This window comes from Coturnix japonica, chromosome 9 (assembly GCF_054131305.1).
Source record: "Coturnix japonica strain WE chromosome 9, WE-NBRP24, whole genome shotgun sequence".
NCBI classification, from domain to species: Eukaryota; Metazoa; Chordata; class Aves; order Galliformes; family Phasianidae; genus Coturnix; species Coturnix japonica.
In genome coordinates this window covers 2,788,255-2,805,046 of record NC_140671.1, presented here as the reverse complement: position 1 = coordinate 2,805,046, position 16,792 = coordinate 2,788,255, and the positions used below count along the sequence as shown (strand labels likewise).

At 39.4% G+C, this 16,792-nt stretch overlaps 1 protein-coding gene across 48 annotated transcripts in view; it reads right to left on the bottom strand.

Annotated features, from left to right (window-relative positions):
- RIMBP2 (RIMS binding protein 2) overlaps positions 1-16,792 on the bottom strand; it is a 96,400-nt gene that overhangs the window by 72,735 nt on the left and 6,873 nt on the right. For 37 of the 48 annotated variants that reach the window (XR_014931952.1, XR_014931953.1, XR_014931954.1 and 34 more), the window contains 3 exons: positions 14,708-14,818; positions 12,936-13,160; positions 12,265-12,399 (listed from right to left, as the gene is read on the bottom strand). Coding sequence is in view for 35 of the 48 variants with exons in the window: in XM_085509437.1 (XP_085365563.1) it covers positions 12,265-12,399; positions 12,936-13,160; positions 14,708-14,818 (471 nt within the window). In the remaining 13 variants the exon portion in view is untranslated. Of the gene's footprint in view, positions 1-9,692; positions 9,862-12,264; positions 12,400-12,935; positions 13,161-13,938; positions 14,646-14,707; positions 14,819-16,792 lie in introns of those variants that run through there. The other 11 variants (XM_085509465.1, XM_085509468.1, XM_085509472.1 and 8 more) reach the window with 3 other exon arrangements.

Genomic DNA, 16,792 nt, shown 5'->3' with positions numbered 1-16,792 from the left:
ATGACATTTTCCCCAATTTATTCAAATTATACAGGTAAAATAATAAAGAACAATTATTCAAATAGCTGGTGCTTATTATTATTAAAAGCAAATCACATTCTTAAAATCTTTGTTTAAATCTCTAAGGCATGACTTATTTATCTCAGAGGTATATAATAACCTAAATTGGATCTAGCTGTCTAGGTATTCTTGCAGCCTATGAAAAAATGGGCACTTCCAGCACATAATTCACCTCTACTATATGACAGATACTAAAAAAAGAAAGCTTTTTCTCCTCCAGCTAATTTTTGACCACATATTGCTAAAGTGCCTACTGACAGAGCGCTGGTCATTGGTCACAATCTCTCTCTGATTGGTGCTATAACTAGTCTCTTTTCTTGCTAGAACTACAGCAAATTTACTTTGACCTCCTACTTGCTTTTCTTACAAATCATTTCTCAGTTCACCGGAACCTCACATCTGTGCTTACACATTCATTTCACATGAAATTGTGCCTACAGCAGCTGATGACTCTTGCCCTTTTTTTTAGGGGAGCTCTTTGAATAAAGGCAAGTTAAATGGCTAAATAATCATAGTCCTGGATTCAAGTCTAGGAAGTGAGAACCAATTTATTTTGACTTATCATAGAATGGCTTGGGTTGAAAAGGACTTTCCTGTTAAGTCATATGAAGATCAGTTAAATGATTGTCTCTTTTCCTTCAATCCCCACCTGCATACTTTATGAACAAAAGGATGATAATGCAGGGCACATCTACTGCCCACTTTGATCTGGTTAATGAAAGTGAAATCCACTGCAATTTTCTGCTTTCCATCATTTAAGGAATATAGTTACTCTGAAGATACCTTGAAGCTTAAAATATTCTTCCTCTTAACCAGATTCTGGTTCTCCCAAGTATCTTCTCTATCATGGCCACTATAACTCATTAACATAAACCATCTGCCTAAAGTAATCTAGATTGTTTAAAAAGCTTCAGAAACTTAAGCTCCTTCTTCAGCTTACACTGAGAGAGGTTGTTTGGTTTCTCTTAAGCATCATGCATTTCTAACTACTGGTATAGGTGCTGAGATAGCATTTACTGTATGACCTCACACATTGAGATGACTTACAAGGAGTCTTCATTAAGGCCATATTTCAGTCAGTAAGCCAGCAGCTGAGAAGTTCAGGGCAGAATCCATTCTGAATGACAATATGGAATCCACAATCATACAAACCTATACAAAAGCCCAGAGAAAGATGCTCCTTTTCTCCGAGAATCAGCAACAAGAGCAAGGTAATCAGGTCACAAAACAAAAGGAAAAGCTAAGGCTACTAATGGCTCACAAAGAGCTTCTTTAGTTCCTCTGGAAAAGGCCTTACTAGCCATCATGCTCCCAGTAACCTTTCTATCTGTAGACCTTCCACTACTCCAGAGTATGGTTCATAAGATGCAAAGGAATGCAGGAAGTAAAAAGGTCAGGCTGACAAGATGGACTCAGTACATGACATCAGTAAAATACATCACGTTATGGCGTAAATGACAGAGAAACAGCCATAGGTGAGATAACGAGACTGAGTCAGCTTGTGAAAGTTTCACTTCCCAAGCGACAGGTCTGTAAATAGGTTGCTAAATCCTTGTTATGACAGGGTTCACGTATGTTAAAGGGAGCACTACAATATATTATGTATTTGTTGCAAAGCCTTGTTTTGCTACATCCTTCCTTAAGGATGAGAACAAGGCAACCAGAGAAATCAGAGTTCAATTTTTACATTGACCTTCCACCTCTTCACCTTTAACACCACAGATCAGTGCACATTCTACTTTACTTCTGCAGTATCTCATTGAGATATCAAAAGTAAATATTTGCTGGCAACATAAAGGGAAGTTTCTAAGCAATGTATGTCATATTACGTATTACATCTTACTGATAACCCAATTCTTGAGTTCCGCATGTGTTGTAGAGAGAAAGGGACTGAGAAGCACTATCTGCACAGCAAGACTGACATTATTGCTATCTTCTCCTAGGGAACGATGAGCACATTGTGTTTATACAAGTTGTATGCAGTGTATACAACTGCTGCAATTTTTTGTGTTGTTCTGTTGGTTGGGTTTTTTTATTATTATCGTTGTTCTGTTTTTATTTTTGCTGCTGTTTTCATTTTCTGCATCAGGAAAGTAAAGAAGTGAAAACCGGAAAAGTCTCTTGTGTATTTTACTAACTCTAACACTGACTTGTTGCAGAAACCTGGAGAAATCCTGTTCCCTTTAAAACACATGGGTTTGATCATCACTCTTACAAAACAGCTGTGCAGTAAGACAATGTATGCAAGCCCTCTGAAAACCCAAGATCAAATTGCACCACCTGAATCTATAAAACCTACAACAGTATGTCCATCCAACAATGCATTCAACAGCTTTTAACCAAAAAGCCCATCCTTGCAAAGAGATAAACTGCTGCCATCCCTGCCCACTCTGCATTCTCCTTTCACATGACCGTAGCATGTGTATTTATTTTAAGACATGGTTTACTTGCTATTTTAACTCTAAATAAATTCTGCTACTAAGTTTACAGATGCAAATTCAGTTCATCCTTAACATGCATTATATGCTACTTATTTTAAAAAGCATTTGGTGCAGTTTCTTTAAGCTCTTTGTTTTAAAAACGGGTTAAGATCCTTCATAGAAAGGAGAATTACTACCAGAATCTCCTACATAAAATCAAGAAGTTCCATGACTCTTACTTACTGAAATGGAAGGAACAAAATCACTTGTATCACTGAAATCCATCTTTCCCTTATCTTTCCTCAGAAGCATCCATGGAAAATCCAGATGGCTTTTCAAGAAAGCTGGAGCCATATTTCACAGCCAGAAGCTGGCAAATACATATGCAGATGGAACTTTCCAGATCTCTAACAACCACACAGGTGTCTGAACCCAAGTGAGAGCCCTGGGGCCCATGAGGCAAAACCAGGGCTGCCCATCCCAGACACAGCTAGTACCAGCCAGGACCCAGCAGCATGGCAAACAAAGGAAGAATAGCACTTGTTTCTAACTGTATATTTGGAATAATACAAGTGTATTGCTGTAATTACAGAGTAAATAGCCAAAGAATATCTAAGAAAAGACTCACCAGTGCTGAAGCTTTCAGTTGAGATGGATGCTCACCAGTGTTGAAGCCCACCACAAAAACTCCACAAAGAAGCAACCTCCATAAAGAGATGCTGCCTTAGTGGTGGTCAGCCCTTAAATGGGATCTAGGAAAAGTGCAGTCAAGCTCCCCCCTTCCAGGAGCTGAATTACCTCCACCTGTGCCCCCACAGCTGACTCGTTACTTGCCTCAGATGGTTAATCAGAGGGTGATCAACAGTTTCTCTTACACTAACATTTCTCTCCTCCCCTTTCAAACACATGATAATCTTAAGCAATGTGCAATACAGAGGAGGATGTTGTGATAATTTCCCTGAACTACTTATTTGATGCTTTTATTATTTATGTATTAGTATTCTATTACCAATCCAGTAATGATGTATATAGTTGAATGTTCCTGCAGGACTTTGCAGATTTTCCATAAAGTAGACTTGCTGGGACTATAAGAATTACTTCCCAGTGTTACCTCCCATGCACACTGGATCACAACAGGAAGATTCATGCACGTGAGGAAAGATTTACAACTTTTCTGAAGAAGATCTGCTGCTCTGAGCCATTATGAATGAAAATCTTTTAAGCCCTGCAGTTATTGATGTAAATTAAGAAACTCTGATAATTGGAACAACGTGGAATTTTAAATGCAATCCTACATATGCATTATTCTTCCTAGATAGTGTCACCAATTATACTTTTAATGACTGTTGCAGGTAGTAAAAATAAATTACACAGTGCTATATGTCTCAGATCTGTATTTTTTCTTTTCTTCTAAAGATCAATGACTGCTATGAAAATTCTGTCCTTGTGGCAACTATTACACACCACAAACAAAAGATACTTTTAATGCACAAGGCAGATGTGATGTCAAGGACAGTTCTTTGTGCTTACTTGTGAATGTCAGCTGTGGAGGGGCAGTAGCCTAGAAACAGGAAGCTTTCTTTTTCTATATAGAGATGATTTAAGACAGCTGAACAACAGAGGCCCCTACCTGCAATGAAACATTTGTAGTTTCAGTGCACCCAGCATGTGAGCAAGCAGCCATTTGGAGAACTGACAGACTACAGCCTCCATGATTTACAATAGCAGCAATTTAAAAATAGTAATTATCAATTTCCAAACTATTTCCTATGAGTACAACGTAGGGAAACAAAGTGGAAAAAAAAGGAAGGAAGTTTAAAAAAAAACCACATATATATCACTAGTTTATCACTCCTCCCTTCTTTATCCAATATTTAATTATGAGAACCAATGCTATGGAAAATGCTTTGGATGTAGCCCCACAAACAGTATCCATAGATCTACCCCTGACCCAGCTGAAGGATTTTAAGCATAATAAGATACCTGTAGCACTTTGAAAATTTCTCATCTGCAAAATGATAAGAAATCATTTTTAATCATTCCTAAGGACTCTGTAAGGGGCTTTCAGTGAGAAGAGCTATTACAAACTACAGGCAAAACAAAATGCAGATGCACACAATCATATTTCAGTAAGAAATGATAAACTTACAAAATATCTTCATAAAAACAAACAACAAACATAATAACTACCTGTTCCTAGTTCTTAACTGCAACTTTTGTTGTAAGGCTACAGGAGCCCTTTGACACTGAGCCTTCCCAGCAGGTAAAAATGCTGAGGTACAAAAGATCTTTTCTGACCTGCTCTGAGCACACAGAATATCAAGTATCAGAGCGTCAGATAAGATCCACATCTTGGCCAGGAAACCAGAATGAGATTTACTTTCTCCAGGGAACATCGCTGGTCAGTCAACAGTGAAGTGCTTAAGCTGCACTGGATAGCATATAAACACATTGCAGGCAGCAAAAATGTGAAACTATGCAAAGTAGGACCAAAAGATGGTGCTGATTCAGGAAAAGAGAGATAAGCTATAATTCTTAGCAGACACATTGCTGTCACTTATAAAAATGCTCCTGCAGAACAGCAACCTAATGAATTTCCATGCATTAAAAATTGATCATCCCTGCACAGCATTTTTAGTTTTATTTTTTTATAAAAACTTCTCTATTGATTTATGTTTTCATTTGGCATAATGCGCCAGAGTTTAATGAAGATTCATAGCCAGAGGAAGGGGGCAGAGAGATAAAGATGTGTTTGTTCTGTACTCCGGTCACTTCAAATCTAAAATGAACAAAACTATCAGGAAAAAAGAACAAATCCTACATACTGTATTTAATATTCATGTAATCTTTACCTGCCACGTCAGTGTTTAAATGTAACTCCTCCCCTCTTCTGTCCTAAAGGAAAGGCAGAAAATGCAGACTGCAAAGCACTGCAGGGAAGTAAGAAAATCGGCCTGACAACTGAGGGCACAAAGCTTGTGCCAGAACAAACCATCCACAACATTTCTACAGTTGCTCTCTCTCTATCTATATATATATATGAAAAACAACACTATCAGACCATTGGCTTCAGACAGAGCCTTATGTCAGGCCCAGTATGACACAAGCACATTTTCCCAAACTACTTAAAGGTTATGTAATAGAGATCTGCAGAGCATTAGCAGTCACATGACATGTCCCACTAAGATTTCAAACTGCCACCTACAAAATTTAATTAGCAAGCAGTAAACAGGAGGGAAAAGAGAAATACCTACCCCTGGAATTAACAATATTTGTAATATTTTAAATTATATACAGAACTGAGGTCAGTGGAGTAGGAGAACAGGAAGGATTTAACAAATAGATAAAATTGTGACTATCAAAGAAAAGGGGAAACGCAGTAAATATGGGACAGACTCAAGCACACATTGCTTATTGTGGTGACAACTAGAAGCTTCATCCAGCTGAATTCCAAGCACTATCAACTATTAATCTTCAGTGAGAGTTTACCTCATCAGCACACTGTCAGAGATACTGTGCTCTGCCATCCTTCCTGGTGTAAACGGCCACAGATTTCTATAAAAGTCCCTGATGATTAATACTATGGTGTATTTTTAAGCAAGTCCCACAGTACACTTACTGGAGATGTGTTTTCTATTTCTGCAAAAAGGCATCATGATGTTCCATGCAGAAGTAATAACATTTTTCAACTGCATGAAAAGGAGGTAAAGGAATATTCAGTAGGGGCCCAAACGGTGAAGTTATAGAAGGCTTCAGTGTCAATCTAGGACTTTTCTAAGCCAGCACTAAACAAAGTAGCTTGGTTTAAAAAGAGCTTCCTTTCCTTCCACAATTGGCAAAAATACTGTTGTCATTTTTTTTTCCTCCACACATATCAGCTGTAAAAATGTAACTGAACCTGTCTATAAAAACTATTTATGCTTCTCTACAAAAAAATAAATAAAATTCTGGCCTTGGTGGAGGTGGAATGCACAAGTGAAGGCTGCTACCAGCACACTGAGCCCAGCTCAGGCTTTTATGAAGGCACCACAATGAAAAGCTTAAATAAAGAATAGTTTTCAAAGAAAAAAAATGAAAGCTATTTTTCTAATTGTCATTAGATGAGAAGAGAGAAGAGAGCTTTTGCTGTGCTGCCATACTAACTATGGCTTCCTCTTTATTCTTCACCATAACATTTACGCTGCAGCTGCTAACTAGCCAACATCAAACATTCAGCACAGTAGTACTTACGGCCTTAGAAACAAGAAGTGTTAAACTGTATCTAATGCAGAAAAGATAAAACTTAATGACAATTCAAAAAAATGAAATGAAATCTGACCAGCAGTCCCCTTTTTCTCTGTCTTTACTTTTGCACTGCACATTTTTCTACCAAACCACTGCCTCCATCAAGGAAATGAGGCTCTTCATTCCATACCCATGAGCACAACAGAAACTTCAGCAAATCAAATGTTATTTCAAGAAGCTCAAAATCAATTCAGATTCATCTGGTCCTTTGAAATACATTTATTTTTTTTAAACAGATCAACGTACTACGTGGGCTGTCAAGAGAATTATAAATCTTGGGGTATTTGTAAGATTTAAGAAGTCTTCAGTCTGAAGGTCTCGTATTTGAAGCCAATAAAATAAGCAGAATGTAGTGGAAAGTGTTCATTATTTTTCCCATTTACAGAAAGAGAACAGAGCCCAAGAGATAGCAAGTACTTTGCTTAGGGCAATTCACAGGATCCATGGCAGAACTGGAAATCATGCTCTGATTTCCATAGCAAGTCCCATGTTACAAGCAGAAACCCATGTGCTGAGATAAAAACCTATGTGCCACTCTAATTTCCTTATCAAAATGCTAAACACAGGTGGTTTTTTTGAATAACGTAAAGGAAAAGTCCTTAATACCAAAGAACACGAATTACCCAGCAATTCTAAGCATCGTATCTCTAGTCCTACAATCCAGAAAGGCCTCTACTTTTGCAATAAGCTATCAGCAGAATGAACACCTCAGTGGTTAAACATCCTATTCATACACAGTGTCATACACCTACCTAAATGACAATGAGTGTTCCCATCTTGCACATATATGAAACAGAACGAATGGACATACAAAGAGATACATATTCTTTGTATACTGAAAAGTACTTACAAAGCTTGTATCAGTACAAGACTGGCTGCATATAGAGTGTAGTTGCTTAGATTTTGAAGCTTGTAATCATCAGTTAAGCAATAAGTATCAGATTGTTATTTCAAAGCTATAATTTACTTACAGTTTCAGAAAATTCAACACCTTTCTCAAAAAAAGTGCTCCAAGTACACTCACATCAGTTTGTATGTAACAGCACTGCATCTCCATTTGCTGCCTCAAGTACAGTCACGCCGTATGTTATTAAGCTGGAAGCCATTCAGGAATATAGCAATGAAAAATCAAGGTTGCTGTCTCGTCTGCAGGCAGCACAACCACTTCTCTGCTTTAACTCAGAGTGGGGCCTTTTCCTTTCAAAAAGAAAGCAGTGTGTACAAAGCCACCAAATCTTTAAGAAAAACAACCCAAGAGTCATCTAAACAAGACCCAACATCCTCCTTTATGGTTCTGAAAGTATTGCAAGTGTATTTCATGAGAGACATATACTAACGAAGCCTGGCTGTCATCTGTGAGATTTGATCTGAATCACTGCTCCTCATTTGCCAGCCGAGTCAACCTGAAAGCCTTTCTCTAATAAAAATGTAACACCTCTGGATCAAAAAGGTAAAATAAAAAACGACTGGAGTAACTTTCACATCAGTTCATGTATGCTGTTATTTTTTATTGCATTTAATTTCTGGAAACTTCAACTCTATCATTGACCTGTGTTTTAATATTTCATACTGTTTTCTTAAGGCAGCTTCTGAACCTTGCCAAGTAATAGTCCTCATTCAAATTTTGTTGATTGCAGTCTAGCATTATCTTCCTGTCTCTGCACACTCAGTGAATTTCTTAATATCGAGGGCTTTAATTTTATATATTTCTTCTAAAAATTTCCAGTCATTTAAGGACTAGACTCTGTATTTACTGGATGCAGTGACAAGACTCATTAATTAGTTATTCCACTGAGCTATTTTATACATAAAATCAGTATCACAATCTGTACTGGGAAAAAAAAATAAATCCCAGTCAGTGTCTTACCACTAAAATAACAGGCATTGGTAGCTTTAAAAGAAAACCCAAAGCCTCAACATGTGCGTACATTTTCCTCAGTTAAAACAGTATAAAGACCATATGCAATTGTCATATCAATCATCATTTCCCTATTGTAAAGGCATACCTTCTCTGCTCAAGCCTATTGGCGACAGCCAATTTGTGAGGAGGTTAAAAAAATACCGACATAAAACTGCAGTATTCCCAACAATACTGAGAACAGCATACCTGCACATGCTAACAAATAGCCAGCGTTTGAACTAGCATTTGTTTGCATTTCCTATAATAAAACGCTGTTGTACTTTTATATGTGTTCACATGCATAATTCTCTCAAATACAGCTATACATAGAGCGTTCATACGCACAGCTGCAGAAGATCTCCCCCTCCAACAGAAAGGGTGAGAGATTTACTTGCAATAGGTCCAGTTTAGCATTAAACGCCAGACAAATGCCGCAAGTAATTTAATTAACAGCATCGCTTTGGGAGAAATTCATGACTTTGCCGTGACATGACAATATACATCTGCAAAGCAAAAGCAGAGCCTGATATGCACCATGCTTGGAGGCTCAGGTTGCGGGGGAGGGGGGAGCTGCTAGCCAGTATGATTACTAACTTTGCCCACAGACACTAATACAGAAAAGAAACATGGCACCACTAAACCTGTGAATACAGCATTTATTTCATAGGAAACCATAAAAACGACAGGAAACCGACAACAGATTAAACATCAGTAGGAGGGAGGATGGAATAATCTAGCAAGAATTTAATCCCTTTACCTAGTATTACTGCATGACACCAACACTATTTATTATTCTGAGCAGCACCTACATAAAAACATCCACAGAAAGGCATCATCAAATCGCAGCAGAATAATAAAGTTTGTCTGCCTCTGATTAGAGTTACGGATGCATTACTGCTAACTAAAAAAAGAATTCTCCCCCTGACACGCACACACACCTACAAACCTTCAGCTCTCCCACCCTCAGTCAGCCTGTACGGCATTTAGCAGAAATAGCTATTTTTAGAAGAGGTGAAATCTCAGCATACCTTCAAATCAAGTGCTTCCGACGTTCAGCATTCATTGCCGAGAAAGCTCTGCAGTCTACTGTGTCAAATTACAACCTTGGAGAGAGAGGCAGCAGCAGCGGCGGCAGCAGCGGCAGCATTGGTGTGTTTGCACAGCTTGTATTCAGGCTAGAAATGATTCATTAGTTGTCTGCAGGGAGGCAGGGTGAAAAAGAGAGAGCAAGCATCATCAGCCATGCAGCAGCTGCCAGAGCCTATGAAACAGCAGTGCTCGCACACACATACGCACACAAAGATGGCTTTCCCTATTTGCCAGTTTCTCTTTCACATAGTATTAACCCTGACACAGCAGCAGGGAGCAGAGACGGGAGCTGACAAGCAGCAAGTGGGATCACGGCAAGGGTGTGTTTCTGAGAGGGAGGACTGGGGGAGAGGCGGGTGCTGGGAGATTTTATTTTACCTCCAAGTAATGCTATCACAGGATCTTCTCAGTAGGTCATCTGTGGCCTACTGGCACGAACCAATGAACTGTAAATGTGAGCTGCAATTTTTTTTTTCACAGCCCAGCCTGCCCAATGGAAGGCTTAGAAACTCAAATGCAGAAGGGTATTAAGACAGATTACCTGGAGCATCCTGACTATTCTGTCTTTCCTCTCCTAAAGAAAACCCTATCCAGTATATTCATGTGAAAACTTATGAGTGTGCTACCAGGCTCTCCGCAGCAACAAGAGGGAAGAACTCTAAGGGGATGCATTAAATAAATGTGTTTTAAAACATTCAATCTGTTTATTTTTTATTTATTATTCTATCTCAGAATCTGACCACTGTGGGAATGAGTTCATTATAATATAATGAATTCTTAAGGCTGACATTCTCAAGGAAACATGAAGTTTTGTGGAGTGTGTTTTCCTTTTTGCATTTAAAAGAGGAAAGAAATATTGCGCTCCCAAGGCACTATTTTCTTAAATTCTTTAAAGTACATTACAGGATATCAGAGCATGATCTTCAGAGTAACAGGTTGCATCTATAAATGATCCCCATTATAGGAACGAAACCGATAATAATCAGTCAACATGTGCTTTCTTCCCTGAACGTCCTATTTGTAACATTCTAGAAAGATCGCAGTTTTCTGTATGGGAAGCCCAACATCTACAAATAAGGTACCCGAGACCGCTCCTCTTCTGTGCCGATCTCAGCCCCAAATGACCTTCCCAGAGATTACTCATGTACCCAGAAAAAACAAAACTGGTATTTTCAGAGAGAAAAGCTGTTCCTACTCAGGATCATATGTTCCTTCCCAGATTAGATTATGGCTTTGATCATCAGGCAAGCGCAGCCTTACTTTCATACCCATTTGTGGCATAAGTTGTTTTTTGACTGTTTGCTTGTTTATTTTTTCAGTTCTAATTTTGCTAAGTTACATTTTTTTCCTCAGCTGAGCTCTGTGCAAGTGTTAAATCCAACTACAACTATATCAGCACTTACCACATGCTGTACTTCAGCAACAAATGCAGATCTGCAGCATATGATGCAAAGTAATACCAGAAGATTCCAGGTGACACATATTAGAAATCTATCGTGCCTAAACTAGAGACCAAATGAGCAGATCTATTGCCTTATGTTCCTATGCCAGGTACTTGAAAAGAAGTCAGATCACTGTAAGATCACATAGTTAATACATGACACGGAATGAAACCAACTCTCCTCATTCCTTCTCATAGGTAGGTGTAGAGCACGTATATTATGGACATGGGTATGTGTGGAGGTTCAAATGTGTAAAATATATACATTACCATCAACCTTCTGGAAACCTTGTGTTCAAAAATACAGAAAATATGAGTAAATTAAATAGCTCAGATATACCACAGCACCTTGTTTTTTAAACCACCAGCACAGATTTGCTGGTATGAGGATTTTAAAACACATGCTTTACCACAGGCAAATGTTTAGAAATCTAAGTCTTCAGACTTGAAATATTCAACTTATTGAGGCATGGCAGGTAAGGACTCGCATTTTAGCAGAACTAGAAGAGGTTAAGACAATGTTAACATAAACAGTTTAATATTTATTCGGTAATTTATATTGCCAAACATCAGCATCAAATCTAATGTAGCTTGACATTCATTTTTGCTTGCTCAGGGTTGGATGCAGCTATGCTGATGAGGGGCTGCTGGTAAATAAGAATGCACATTAATGGCGCTGCTGAGAGGAAACAGAATTACAGTCCTGTATGTCACTGTCATGCCCAGAAATCTCCTCAGAATAACAATCCCAATAACACAATCACACCTGCTGATACATGGGTTGTTTAGGGAAAGCAATAAAATGTGAGACATCTTTCTGCACACAGTCAAGGTCTAGGAAGTGCCATTTTAATACCAAGAGCGAGTACACAGCCCAAAAATTCTCTCTCCAGAGATGTTATTTCTGGTCCCTACAAATTACATACAATTATTTAAAGTACATCTTAGGAGGCCCACCTTTCTCTTACTACTTTTAGAACAGCAGTGCTTTGTTTCAATAAAACAAGAATAACTTATGATGAATCCTCCCCTCCTGTAAAATAGGAGTTGGAACTGTTAACAGAACTCACCTTATTAGCTGCCAAAACACACACGGGGCTTCCCGTGGAGATAAATGACAGTTGTCTCTGAAGCCACAACAGCTCCTTCTGAGATTGTTTCAGTAGCTCTTCTGTGTTGCCCAGCTTCTGCCCCATCAGGCCTTCCTGAATGACAAACATTTCAATTTCTATTTTCTTAAGTATGTGGTGACAGTAACAGAATTTCTCTTAGCTGAATTTATTGTTAGAGAACAATAATATTTGCTCTAGCAATATATTTATATTTATGCATTTGATTTTCTTTACTTAATAATCTTCTGCCACCAGAAAATTGGGATTTCTCTTTCACAGCATCTCTGAGGGGAGGATGCAATGATGACAAAGCTGGGCTCTTGTCAGTGGTGCCAGAAGACACAACAAACACAAACCAGAACACATACATTCTCTCTGAATATCAGGACATGGTTCTTCTGTGGGTAGTGGAGCATTGGCACAGGCTGCCCCAAAGGTTGTGGGATCTCTCTCTTTGGAAATCTTCAAAAGCCACCTGCATATGGGCTACCTGCTCTAAGGAGTTCTGCCAGAGCAGAATGGGACCAGATGATGTCCAGAGTGTCTTTCAGCTGTAACCATTCTGTCACTCGATTTAATTGTTTACTGGCATAATTACGTATTAAGAACAGAACTAGATTTTAACCTACCCTTAAGCATCCGAGCCGATTTCTGAGTTCTTCGCACTCCACTTGCAGCATGTGGATCTCCAGATCTTTTACACTTTTTGACTGTTTGTTGATATTTTGCAGGTGGTGGGCCTTAACACTGACTAAGTGCCTTTTCTGCCTTAAAGGAAATGTTCTGGTAATAGTTTTTGTGATGACAGCAGAGTTATTGGATGGCAACATCAGTGAAGTTGAAGGGCTGACATCCTGGTAAAGAGAAAATACATTTTTAATGTCATTTTGCTAAAACTGCGTCTGGGGGAAAGGAATAATTCAAGTTTTTCACAAATCATATTGAAAGTGCATTATTAGAAAGTTCTCCTTTTAAGATCTTTCAGTGATACAGTCGGCGAACAAGAAACAGTCTCAATCAATCAACAGGAAAGAGAGGAATAACTCAAAGCAATGAGAGGCACAAAAAGTCTTCCATTCAGTGAATGCCAGCAAGACACAACAATGTTGATTACACAGATGAAGTTTAAGTTGAGCTTGGTGTAGAAATAATTCACCCCGATTCATGTCATACACTGCTATGAATGTTAACGTGGCTGAAAACTGACTTTACAACCTAAAGCTGTGTAGGGCCTCAGTTACAGCAGCGTTAAACAACCCCTCCATTATCACCTCACTTACATTTTGCTCTTGTGGTTCACACTAATGACACTTTAACATTTCCACAAGCAGCATGAAGCCATATTTAAAACTAAAAAGAAAAATAATAATTTCTCCAACGTTACCCAGCCTGAACGATAAGTTATAGAGACTTAGGCACAGATCTCTCTATTGCAGTGTAGTGGCTGTTGCCAGACCACGCTGGCCATGCCTCCACTCCTCAACAGAAACGGGTCGGGATAGAGGGGGTCGGGATAGAGGAGTTATCGTCACTGGCAACACAGAGCAGGTTAGGCAACAAGAAATCTAAGTATTTTCACTTAAAATAGGTCTGGATGGTAAGAAAGCAAAGCAAAGCAAAACAAACCACCACCTACTCCTCCCTCTCCCTCTCCATCCGCTTCCCTGGCTCCATTTCACCCCTCGTTTCCAGCTCCTCTACTTCCCCCTTCAGGAGTAACGTGCTGCAGAGCGGTGCTGCTCGGTGCTTTCCTCCACCCGCTGCACCTGGCGACCCGCAGCCGTTGCTCCCGGTTCGGCTGCATGCGATGCTCCGAAACAGTTCATTTTACCACGAGCAAAAAGAGGGAGAAAAAAGGAATTGAGCTGTGATGAGTTATACCTGCTACATTTGCACATGAGTATTTAACAGGCAAGTTGCTTCTGCTGAGCATTTAGCCGTTGAGTAAACGGTACAGTAAAAAGTCTGAGAGATGCCAAACGCTTAAGTGTTTATTGATTTATTTTTTAATAAGCAGGTTTTATGCGTTTGTGTTTGCTGAAGGGAGAAGCACTGAGAGCTCTAGAGAGCTGATCAATTAGCAAATGTTAAAGATGAAGCAGAATAAACAGCAGAGGAACCTTCCTTATCACTGATAGCCCCCAGCACTGCGGGACAGGTGGTTTCTGTGGGGGTACATGGAGCATTGCCTCAGCTGGATGGGAATCTTGAGAGTATCTTCACTGTTTCCCTTATGTAAAGCTACAGACAGCACAGCAGTTTCTGCTGGACCATAAAACCAAAACGCTCACAGCAGGGAAGCAAAATTGTTTTGCCCCTGATTCAGGCCAGCATTGTGAGAGCTGCTTCAGCAATTGGCAGTGAGGCCACTTGGAGGACTTGACACACGTAACAGCTTTACCTTGCTCTTTGTAGGAGTTACAGAGCTCCCTTTCCGTCTGCTGCTGTCCTCAGGTCTGAAGTGTGGGAGCTTTTCAGGTGTCTGTTTTGCTTTCTTGCTGCCCTTTTTGAACTGCGGAACGTAATGCATCAATATCTCATTAAAACACATTGCAACGCATCTAAAGTACCTCAGTGAGTCGGCCGGTATTACATAAATCTGCTCTTGCATAGTAAAGCACCAGATTCCAAGTACAGCCCTGAAGCTGGAGAAGGCTGATGGAACAAATTAGATGTGCCCTTCACACATCAACTGAGGATGCAGTACGTCCGTAGCAGAGCCCATTCCTATGCCTGTACAGTGCTTAGCATGGTGTCAATAGTGCTAATGCTATGAAGTGGTAGACCACCACTGCAAACCAAATTATAAGTGATATTAATACAAGCGTTTTACTCCTTGCATGGTATTTTGTTTGTCAATTCTAGAAACCTCATGTTGGGTTTATGTAGAAGGTGGGTGAAAGAGCAGGGTTATAAGTGGCGTGTAGTTAGATGGTAAGTGGTATTACTTCATCAGATTACTCTAGCAAAAGAGTGCATTTTCTGTTACATCCCTGGAATTAAAGGGGATAAGGAAGCACAAAGAGTGTGGGCCTTTTGTTCTTTCTACTGTTACCCAATACAGAATGACAGGGTACAGAGTAAATATGCATTACTATTCACTGTTATTTGAAGTGTACTAAGAGCTTAGCATGGATTGCTTTTATAAATTACAAGATATTGCTGAAATCACACGATCTTTACAGTGTGCTACATTCAATAACAGCAAGTCTTGCATCATAGAGCTGGGAAACCTAAACAACCAACATGAAGCTGCTGGGGAAATGGCCTCACACCATATTGCACAGATCACTGCAGTTCATGATTCTTTCTTTCAGGAAGGTTGATTCCTCTTTTATGGATGTTTAAAGGAAATTTCACAATGAAGGTTCCTGTTATCACACACACTGTGTGCTGTCTTACAAGCACCAGTGAAGCAGGTGGTATTTCACTTTGCATAACATAATAAATGAGGATAACTTAGACCGCTCCCAAAGAGTAAACTAAAGTCATCTGCTTTTCCTAACACTGCTACCCATATTGTCATCCTTTCTCTACTAATCATGAGTCAGGTTGTCTTTATTTCATCAGCATGACTTGGCATTTTGTACCATTTAGGGAGTAGATTTCATGCTTGGGAAAAGCTGGACCTTGCAGTAGCAAACTAGAGGCTCTCTGCAGCAGAGGAAGTTTTGAGTCAATTCTTTTCCCTTATGCTATAACTTCCACCAAAACACAGTAGGAAGAAAGAACAGCAAAACAAACCAAATATACGGGAAAAGTGAATTGTTTCTAATACAGCTGCTTGAGATTGAAAAGAAGCCTTCTAGTAGCTGTTCTGCATCACTCTGTGAAGCAAAGGTGGTCATTAGAACCACTCGTACTACAAACACAAACCATCTGTCACAGTTTTAGCTTATATGATTTCTGCTAGTTACAGCCCAGGACAATTGGGAGGAATCCAGAAGTCCCTTTTGAAGAGTTCCCTCCTCTCTTACTCTCTTTCGCTTGCCTGACATTTTGCTGGTGGGAAACATTTCAAAAGACATTGAAACAGAAGAAGTAGCAAATACATAGAATAACTGGAAACGTATTTGAGAGGGGAGAGCACAGAACTGTGTACGGAGGAAGTTACTGCATAAAAAAGCATTTTGGTGAGAATGAAACAATTAAAAAAACAAACTTTTCCAAAAAAATTACTGCTGGACACTGAATTAAACCATTTTCATCACCCACGTAGGCACTGCAATTATGAATACCTTTTCTCTACTAGACTGCTGTATAATAAAAAACAGATTCAAAGAGAAATAAAGCCAAACAAGGTCTTGGCTGGGACCAGAACTGGCACAGATCATTGTGGCTGTGATGGTGAGGGAGGAAGGGAGGTAATGCTGGTGCTAATGGGAGCAATCTGCACAGCAGCAGGGTTGGCTCTGACACCGTGTATTGCTGCCACTAGGAAAAGCAAGATGAAGGTTTGCTCAAAGGGATCTGCTTATTCCTGGCC